The sequence below is a fragment of the Heteronotia binoei genome, chromosome 20, assembly GCF_032191835.1.
Source record: "Heteronotia binoei isolate CCM8104 ecotype False Entrance Well chromosome 20, APGP_CSIRO_Hbin_v1, whole genome shotgun sequence".
NCBI lineage: Eukaryota > Metazoa > Chordata > Lepidosauria > Squamata > Gekkonidae > Heteronotia > Heteronotia binoei.
Window position 1 is genome coordinate 762,498 of NC_083242.1, and position 10,433 is coordinate 772,930.

The window sequence follows — 10,433 nt, forward strand, 5'->3', positions numbered from 1 at the left end:
GCCCTCCCACTGTCCCCACCCCCCCAAGCACCAAGAATACAGAGCATCACAGCCCCATGGATATGCTGTGGCTAATAGCCATTGATGGACCTCTGCTCCAGATGTGTATTCAATCCCCTCTGGAAGCTGTCTATGCTTGTAGCCGCCACCTCCTGTGACAGTGAATTCCATGTGTTTAATCACCCTTTGGGTGAAGGAGGACTTCCTTTTATCTGTCCTAACCCAACTGCTCAGCAATTTCATTGAGTGCCCGCGAGTTCTCGTATTGTGAGAAAGGGAGAAAAGTCTTTCTTTCTCCACCTTCTCCATCCCACGCATAATCTTGTAAACCTCTATCATGTCACCTCACAGTCAACATTTCTCCAAGCTAAAGAGCCCCAAGCATTTTAACCTTTCTTCCTAGGGGAAGAGACAGAGCTTGGTGTAGTGGTTAGGAGCGTGGACTCTAATCTGAGAGAGCTGGGTTTGACTCCCCACTCCTCCCCCACATGCAGCTTGGGCCAGCCACAGTTCTCCAAAGAGCAGTTCTCTCTCAGAGCTCTCGCAGGGTGTCTGTTGTGGGGGTGGGCGAAGGGAAGGAGAGTGTAAGCTGCTCTGAGACTCTACGTGAAGGGCAGGGTACAAAACCAATCTCCTCCTCTTCTGTCTGAAGACTAGTTGTAATTCCAAGAGGTCTCCAGTCCCCACCGGGAGACTGACAACTAGAGTCGGGCTGACCAGAACTTTGTCAAGCGGGCAGGGAAGGGCCAGGGTCCAGAGCCCCAGCAGAGTCCAGGGGAGAGTGACAGGGCAGGGTCCAGCTAGGAAGGGGGGTATGAAGGGCTACAGGCCACGAGGATGGCTCTCGAGAGGAGCGCCTATTCAGGAGCACTTGGGGACTGAGAGGAGAAGCTGGGGGGGGGGGGCGTGCAGGGGGACTGTGACTTGTGCAAAGCCTTTCTTTCATCCACATGTCTTCCACTTGGAGAGCCAACAAGGTGTCATGGCTAAGACCTGTGGACTCTAATCTGGAGAACCAGGCTCGATTCTCCACCTCCTCTTCCACTGTGAAGCCTGATTGGTGACCTTGGGCTGGTCCCAGCTCTTCTCTCAGCCCCACAAGGGGCCTGTTGCGGGGAGAGGAAGGGGAGGTCATTGTAAGCCACTTTGGGACTCCTGAGGGCAGAGAAAAGCAGGGTATAAAACCCAGCTCTTCTTCTCCTCAATGTGGCTTGGGGGGAGGATATTGATGCTCCCCACCTGGGTCTAATCCCCGTGGTGGTGGGATGGTGCAGATTTACTCAGAATCTCATTTGTGGCCGTGTCTTTCGTGGAGGGGAGGGGAGGGGAATTGGAAGCGGGCAGCATCTTCCAGTGGGAGGGTGTTTATATCCAGTCGCCTCTTTCCCTGGCAGGACACAAGAGGTGGGAACCAGCCCTGGAAGAAGAGCCCCGGGTTCGTCCTCTGCTCCACTCCTTCCTGGCCACCTCCCTTCCCCCCCCCCCCATTGGCACCATCCTGTTGGCATACATGTTGCTATGGCAACAGCCTCCACCAGTGCCAGGCTCTGCTAAAAGCTGTCGTAGCTTCCCTCTTGCAGCAGCTTTTTGGGCTCTGCCAGCGCAGGTGGGCTGGGATCCATCCTGCCCTAATCGGGGAACAGGAGCTCACTCTGCAACAAGGAAAACCAGGGAAAAGCCAAGCAGGTTTTACATTCTCAAAGCCTGGGGCATCAATCAAGGAGCGGGGAGAGGAGGTTGGAACTTCTTGAGGGAGCTGCAGACTGTAAGGTCTGCCTTGCAAAGGATAAGAAGAAGATATTGGATTTATATCCTGCCCTTCACTCTGAATCTCAGAGTCTCAGAGTAGCTTGCAATCTCCTTCCCCCACAACAGACATCCTGTGAGGTAGGTGGGGCTGAGAGAGCTCTGACAGAAGCTGCCCTTTCAAGGACAACTCTGCGAGAGCTGTGGCTGACCCAAGGCCATTCCAATAGTTGCAAGTGGAGGAGTGGGGAATCAAACCCAGTTCTCCCAGATAAGAGCCCACACACTTAACTACTACACCAAACTGGGCCTCAAAGTAGAAGCGCAACCATTGAGTTTTCCATCTTGCGACAGACTCCTTGGGCGCTTGTGCCTTCCTAAGATGCCAAATGAGCAGCTTCACAGGTGCACCGAGATGAAAGCCAGCCCCTTTCTGCCCCCTCCTGGGTCAAAGGAGTGAGCCCAGCTGGACCCCTCCCCCCTCATTCCGGGCTGCCTGGCTGGGGGGCTTCATGACTCCCCCTTGGATGGGTGGCTTGTGGAGCTGGCTAGGACTCTTCTGGCTGCCAGATTCCCAGATCTGACACTGTTTTTAATTGTCATTTCTCAAAAGCTGGATTTCCCCTGAACCAATGGGGAATATCAACAGAAATGTTTGCATTAATAAGTAAAAGCAGAGCCAGTGTGATAATTGCAGGCAAAGAACAGGAAAAGAAAAGCTCTCCCTCTGGACGTTTAGCCAGCTGGGAGCTCCCAAGATAACCCCCGAGGAGGTCTTCCTCCCAGCCTTGGAAATCACTGCTCCTCCACTCCCCATGCAGAGACCTGATGATGTCCCTGGAGCTCCTGCACAGCTTTCTCAGAAGGAGCCTCTGCAGATATGGGGCTCTGCCAGACGTAGAATTATAGAGCTGGAAGGGACCTCCAGGGTCATCTAGTCTGCCCCAAGAGCAATGCAGGAAATTCACAAATTTTAACCCCCATGCCCCCAGGGACCTCTGCTCCAAGCCCAGAAGATGGTAAACTCCCTCTCCAGGATCCCCCGGCAAACAGGTCTGGAGAAAAACTGCTACCTGTCGACCCCAAAGTGGCAATCAGCATTTCCCTGGGTGAAGAAGAAGAAGAAATTGGATTTGCATTCTACTCTATACACTGAATCTCACAACAGACACCCTATGAGGTATGTGGGGCTGAGGGAGCTCTGAGAGAAAAGCTGCCCTTTCAAGGACAACTCCTACCAGAGCTACGGCTGACCCAAGGCCATTCTAGCAGGTGCAAGTGGAGGAGTGGGGAATCAAACCTGGTTCTCCCAGATAAGAGTCTGTGCACTTAACCACTGCACCAAACTGGTTCTCAAGGGCCATGAGAACTAAGCACTGAGTAAGAAGGGGCCATGAGAACTATGCACAGGTTGGAGCCCAGAGGCCCCATACGTGGCTGTTTTTTTCAATGGAGAGAGTGGGCATGTCATGAAGCCAGCGCCGAACACGGAAAGCCAGTGCGCAGGAGTGTGGTTCCTGTGAAGCCCTTGAATGCAAGAGGCGCCCGGGGCTGCCAGACGCAGGTCTGGAGGCGGCTGCTGCATCTCCAAGGGCCGACTGAGCCTCTCTCTCCTTCCTGTCTGCAGCTCCTATCAAAGGCCTTTTCCTGCGTGGGCAATTTGCACAGTTGGAAGGAACACAGACACGGCAGTGGCAGTGGAGCATTCGATCTCCCAGAGGCCCAAAGGATCTCTCTCAGCAGGACTCCCAGTCAAGCCCAGGGATCAGAAGAGGGCTGGAGCAGGAGCAAAAGGGGGTCTGGCCTGCTCGGGCAGCCAATCTGGGGACCGGCGTGCCCTGCCTGCCGCATGTCACAAGCGGTTTGCAGTAAGGCAGGGAATCATGTCTTCCATTAAAGGGAGAAAAGAGAACAGGGAGGGGACCCTTCCTGCAAAGAGAGGCCAGAGCAAATAATGCTTGCCTGTTTCCCTGACACACTAGCTTTCTAGTTGCAGGGACTGTTTCCTGTTAGGAGGACTCTAGGGGTATGAACAGCAGCATGCACATGGCCCAATCTGCATCAGAAAGGCCCACATGTGGAAGAGCCCCCCCCCCCATGCTTCCAAGGGATGTCATGCAGGGCTTCCAAACCAACAGAGACTTGTGGCACTCTCTCCCCCCTCCCCCCCTCAACAAGGCGGAGGGAGGCTGTGCCTTTTCATGGCTGCAAAACTGCCCAAGTTGAATAAAGAGTAATGCTTAATCATGCAGAAGGTTTCAGCCACTTAGAATAAACACCTCCCTTAAGTTATGCCTTACACTGCTGTGGGGGGCAGGCTATGCACAAGAATCCTTTATCAACCCTCCCCCCCCCCCATCACTTTAGCTTTGTACAGAAGATAAGATCTTGGAACCGTCTAGGCAGCTTAGACTGGTGGAGTTTGGAGTATGACTCTCCCCTCCTTTGGGGGACGGGGAGAGGAACCCCTGGAATTTTAAACAGGAATCTTCCTGCTCCCCCACCCTTTGTCATTCTTTAAAAGGAAATGCCACCCATTGAACCACCTGAAGTGGAGGAATTCCCGCTCTGGGTGGGCACATGGCAATACATTTCCAGACCCACCCTGGCTGCAGCCCTGTGCTCTTGGAGAACCAGTGTAGGATGAGTGGAAAGTCATCATTTAGCACTGATGCATTTCACTCCTTGCACCTCGAACTCAGTACCAAGGCATCCTGCAAATGGCTGCTTCAAGCTTTAGGGGCAGGCATGGCTGCTTCACCTGCCCCCTTTGGACTCATCCCTTGACAAAGTACCAGCCATCCCTGAAATGGATACAGGAACCCGCCTTCTACCAATTCAGGCCCTCGGTCCATTGAAGTCAGCATTGTCTACTCAGACCAACAGTGGCTCTCCACACTCTCCGACTGGAGTCTTTCACATCACCGTTAAATGGAGATGCTGGGGGTTGAACCTGCGGCTTTCTGCATGCCAAGCAGAGGTTCTGCCACTGAGCCATGGCCCCTACCAAATGCCAGCCTGTCCAAAGCGCTGGGCAGTGCCAAAGCCATGCCATCCATCCCTGTCTCTTTGGCTATTACCAGAGAAAGGGCAGTTGCCATTCGGCAGAGAATACCAGTTTGGTGTAGTGTAGTGGTTAGGTGTGCGGACTCTTATCTGGGAGAACCAGGTTTGATTCCCCCTCATCCACTTGCAGCTGCTGGAATGGCCTTGGGTCAGCCATAGCTCTCTTATCTGGGAGAAGCAGGTTTGATTCCCCACTCCTCCACTTGCACCTGCTGGAGTAACCTTGGGTCAGCCATAGCTCTCTTATCCGGGAGAACCGGGTTGGATTCCCCACTGCTCCACTTGGACCTGCTGGAATGGCCTTGGGTCAGCCAGAGCTCTCTTATCCAGGAGAACCGTGTTGGATTCCCCACTCCTCCACTTGCAGCTGCTGGAATGGCCTTGGGTCAGCCAGAGCTCTCTTATCTGGGAGAACCAGGTTTGATTCCCCACTCCTCCACTTGCACCTGCTGGAATGGCCTTGGGTCAGCCATATCTCTGGCAGAGGTTGTCCTTGAAAGGGCAGCTGCTGTGAGAGCCCTCTCCAGCCCCACCCACCTCACAGGGCGTCTGTTGTGGGGGAGGAAGGGAAAGGAGATTGTGAGCCGCTCTGAGACACTTCGGAGTGGAGGGCGGGATATAAATCCAATATCTTCATCTACCTCACAGGGTGTCTGTTGTGGGGGAGGAAGGGAAAGGAGATTGTGAGGTGCTCTGAGACTCTTTGGAGTGGAGGGCGGGATATAAATCCAATATCTTCATCTACCTCACAGGGTGTCTGTTGTGGGGGAGGAAGGGAAAGGAGATTGTGAGGTGCTCTGAGACTCTTCGGAGTGGAGGGCGGGATATAAATCCAATATCTTCATCTACCTCACAGGGTGTCTGTTGTGGGGGAGGAAGGGAAAGGAGATTGTGAGCCGCTCTGAGACTCTTCGGAGTGGAGGGCGGGATATAAATCCAATATCTTCATCTACCTCACAGGGTGTCTGTTGTGGGGGAGGAAGGGAAAGGAGATTGTGAGCCGCTCTGAGACTCTTTGGAGTGGAGGGCGGGATATAAATCCAGTATCTTCTTCTTCTCGAGCAGTAGCTCCTTTGCACCAAACAGAGGCACAATCTAAGATGGAAATTGCCTGCCATTTTCTGCAACTAACCAGGAATCTGAGTAAGAGAAATGCCCTGAAATCAGCTGAGTGACCTTGAACATTTACGAAGTGTCTTTCCCTTCTGCCTGAGAAATCACTACCGTGCAGAGTGGCTTAGCCATTGAGACGCAGCACTGGGAATTATCCAGTATGGACGCAAAAGGCAAGTTGTGGCTGGTGTAGAGAAGAGACCCTCATGGGTTCAGCCAGAGAATTATCGAAGCCCGGGGCTTGGCAGTTAAACCAGCAACTGTTTGGCCACCAGCATTATAGTATTTCCAGGTATACTGCCTCTGTTCATGGAGGCTCTGCTTAGCTATTGTTGTCCATGGCTGCTGAGAGTCTTGGCCCGCTTGGTATCCGCAGACCATTTAAAAAGCCAGAGCTGCTGGCTCGCTCACTAGCAAGGTGTGTTTCCTGCCATAATGGGGCTCTTTCTTAAGAAAGGCTTCCACTGAGATGGTTCTTGGCACCAAGCCCCACCCCAGGGGCCAGGGGAGGGTGGGTTCAAAAGGCCAGCCTGGGCCGTCCAGAGAAAGGTTCAGGGGGGACCTGCCCCATCTGGAGGCCACAGCCGCCCCTCTCTCTGAGCAGTGAACAGGACACCAAGCAAAGCCCCTTCTGGGGCGAAATGGGAGAGGGCTTTGATGCCCTCTGGCCCACCTTCACCCGTCCTGCCTGGCTAGCACCTGGGGATGGCACTGGCCAGGGAAATAGAGGCGGGTGTGGTTTCCTTAGCATTTCATCAACTCAAGCAGGATCACGCCAGGGATTTCTGCAGTTGCTGGAAGATGGTTTCCAAAGCAGCCAGCATTGGCAGAGGGCTCTCCTGGGCCCCAGAGTCTGCAAGAGCACTGAGAGGATGGCCAAATGGGGGGTGGGTTTGGGGGGGACACTGGTCATGATGTGCTGTAGGATGAGGGGCTGGTGCTTGCATCCCATCTGCCCAGGAAGAGCCTTCTCCCTAGACTGCTGTTGCAGCATCCTCTGGGAACTTCTTCTCAGCGCCCTGCTTGGGCAGCATCTCAGGTATGGGGGTGGGGCTGTCCCAGGGGCCATCTGTGTGCCACCCAAGCCCCTGAGGGGTGGAGCCAGCAGGACTGGCCTCCTGAGTTAGGGTGAGCCAGCACACAGGTTTCTTAGCCTCCGGCTCAGACGTTTTTTGTCATAGCTCAGGCTGTGACCCCAGAGCCAGCTAATTTATGCAATAACCAAATCACTCACTCACAATTTTAATGCCAGTAGCTCACCAAGTAGAATTTTTACTCACAAGACTCCACAGCCTAGAGAGAGCATTGGCTTCCATCTCAGCGACATTTTGAGCAAGGGGCAGATCCCAGGAAGGAGGCGGCTCCCCTCTTGCCCCCCTCCCCGTCGCTTCCTGGCGCCATTACACCCAAAGCCCCCAAGCTCTTTTCCTGAGGGGCTGCCTGTTCTCAGAAGCCCCAGCTGGGGAACAAAAGCACCCCCTTTCTTTCAGGTCTCCCTTTCTAACTCTTGTCTGGCCAAGGGAGTGCTGATTCGCAAAAGGTTCTACTCTAAAACTCATTGGTCTCTACGGTGGCTGGATGTAGCCTCCACCCAGTGCTGCTGTTGTGTCCTGGACCCCCGATCTCTCCACAGTTCCCAGTCCTCAAAACCCCTTCTTCTCGGAAGCACCTGAGCCAGCCCCTCTAAAACACCCACCAGCAGCTGCGGCGCGATTGTGTCACACCAAAGATCTTCCCTTCACACACCATTTTCGAGAGATATTTTCAAAATACTTTGCACGCATATAACATTTCAGAGAGTCCACACACAGAGACACCCTTGGGAACCTTTACAAAAATCCTGTAAGGGACGCCCATATTCTTATTGCTCGAGGAGGGGGCTGGAGCTGTGTGTGAGAGAGAGGTGGGGGGGGGGCAATCCCACCTAGCAGTTTCTTGGGAGAGGAAGTGTTGGATGAGGGCGTTTCTAGGCCCCAGCGTGGACTCCCACTGGAGACGGGACCTGCTTGGGCATCTCAGAGATTGCACCTGCTTGCCTGCATCGCTTCCCGGATCAGGGCCAGCTGCAAAAGGAAAGGGGGGGGGCTCATCACTGCCTGGCCTGTCATAAGCAGAGCGAGTCTTCCAGGGATGGTCTCTGGGGAATTTGGCAGGGGGTGGGGAGGGGAAGGAACCTGAGAACAGTGGGAAGGAACACCATCAGCTGAGCCAGACCCTTGGCCCATCAAGGTCGCAATTGTCTGCTCAGACTGGCAGCTGCTCTCCAGGGTCTCTGGCAGAGAAGAGTCATTTCGCATCAGCAGCTCCCTCGAGCTCTAAATTGGAGCTGCAGCTGGGGATTGAACCTGGGAAGTCCTGCCTGCCTAGAAGAGGCTCTGCCAGTGGGAGGAAGGAGGCGCTGGATGGACATGACCCTGGGGGCCAGAAAGGCAGTGGAGAGCCTGGCTGCGTTGGTCTTTGATTCACCCCCCTGGCCTCGGTGCCTGGGCCGGCTCTGCCACTCAATTAGCGGGGCAGAGGAGTCCTCTGATTGCCAACACGCGGCCCAGGAGCCCCGGAGGCCGGGAAGGGCTCATGGCGCTGAAGCTCGGCTGGCTGCCCTCAGCCCCCTCCTCTCCCCCCTGGGACTGCCGCTTGGACTCTGCCTGGGTTGCTCCAGCGAGAGGTGATGCCCGCAGGAACGCGAGGGCGGCTGCAGCTTCGTCTCTTCTGGCGGGCACCGGGCAGCGGCCACCCCACCTCCTTCCTCCTCCGAGCTCAGAGATCACTGGGGGGGGGGAGGGGGAGATCACGGGGAGGATGAAAGGAAGGGCGGCGGGGAGCTGCTGCTGTTCCCGGGGGAGGAGGCGCCAGGGTGGCGGGGGGGGGGGGTGCAGCTGCCGCCTTCTGCCCCACGTTGCCCGGTGGCCCCAAGATCTCTGCTTCCACCCCCCTCAGGCCCCGAGAGGAGCAGCCGGCCCCTAGCTTGGCTTGCCCCCCCAGTTCAGCTGGTGGGGGCTGCGGACCCGCTGCCCGCTGGAGCGCCCCCAGGGCCTCCTGGCAAGGGGGCAGGAAGCGCCCTGCACAAGCCCAGCAGCCCTGCAGAGTCCCCGGCTGGGAGGAAGGCCGAGAGGTGGGGCTCCAAATCGGCAGCCCCCTCCCCCCCCCAGCCCAAAGGCAGGCGCTCCGGCCCCCTGCCCGCGGCCTCCCTGGGGGAGCATGAAGGTGACTTTCCGTGTTGGGGGAGGAGGGGTGGGGCTGGGTGGCTGTGAGGAAAGGGCAGGCGCCCCAGACCCTCGGAGGGCTGAAGCCCCTTCCCCCCCGTAGCCCCGCTCAGAAGGACCCTCCCTCCCGTCCAACTTCGAGAGAGACCCTCATCTGCTGCCGGAGCGAGCTCTCCAAAGGGTCATTTGCGCAAAGGGAGGCAGGCACGCGGCAACAGGTGGGCCCGATCCACGGGAGCCAGACGCCTCCGAAGGCAGCCTCTTCTCCCTCCCCACGCTGTGTGGGACTGAACACCAGGGGTCGGGGCGGGGGGCAGCGGAGCCGGGCACCAACGCCTGACGCGGGTCGGATTCTGCCAGAAGAGTTTCCATCCCGCTCCATCCCTATTGGGGCCCCCTCGCTCCAGCCCCCAAGCCCGCAGCCAGCGGCGTCCCCAGGAGCGGGGGTCGGGGGGGGGCTCTCCCAGCCCAGCAGCCACCCACCCACCCACCCACCCACGGCGGCGGCAGCGGCGGCGGCGGCGAGCCCAGCGGGCGGGTACCTTCGAGGCAGCAGGTGCGCCAGAGACCGGAGTGGGTCATGACTTCCTCGTTCTTGCGGCTGGTGTCATTGTCGCTCATGGCCTTGGTCCGGCAGACGCCGCGCGAGTAGAGCCAGTAGTCGGTGCCCACCGCGATGGTCATGAGGCTGAAGGCGGCGAAGGCTCCCAGGGTGGTGATGAGCATCTGGATGCCGCGCTCACACAGCCTCATAGTGACTCATGGCACCCCGCCGGCGGGGGCGGGGAGGGGAGGGGCGGGGGGCGGCCGGCAGCGAGGAGAGACCCCGGGGGCGACAGCGCAGGCCGGCCGGACGCTCAGCCCCGGAGCCCCGCGCCCGCAGCAGCGCGCATGGAGCCAGGCAGGCAGGCAGGCAGGCAGGGAGCGGCGGCGGCGGGGGGGCGGCGGGGCGGGGGGCCCTTCTCTTCTCCTCCTCTACAGGCGCCCGGCTCTCCCCGGCCCAGAAGGCGCGGGCTGGCTTCTTCGCGGGCCCTCCTCAGCCGCCTCCCCGCCCCGAGCCCAGCGGCCGCAGGGCTCGCATCCCGCCGGGCGCCGCTCCGCCATGCCTCCGCCGGCCTCCCCCAGCTCCGACGCGCCGCCGCCGCCGCCGCCGCCACCGGGGAGAGCCAGCCGCGGCAGCCCTGGCCGGACCCAGGCGCGGGAGCCGAAAGGAGGAGGAGCGACACGGGCCGGCGGGCGGCGGGGGGGGGGGGCTCTCTGCGTGCGTGCCTGGGCGCGCGCCTCTGCCTTGCCGGGCTGCGGGCG

At 58.1% G+C, this 10,433-nt stretch overlaps 1 protein-coding gene across 1 annotated transcript in view; it reads right to left on the reverse strand.

Annotated features, from left to right (window-relative positions):
* Positions 1–9,892, reverse strand: part of CACNG3 (calcium voltage-gated channel auxiliary subunit gamma 3) — a 44,568-nt gene extending 34,676 nt beyond the window's left edge. The window contains exon 1 of the mRNA XM_060260624.1: positions 9,671–9,892. Coding sequence (XP_060116607.1) covers positions 9,671–9,881 — 211 coding nt within the window. The 5' untranslated portion in view covers positions 9,882–9,892. The remainder of the gene's footprint in view (positions 1–9,670) is intronic.
* Positions 9,893–10,433: the final 541 nt, after the last annotated feature.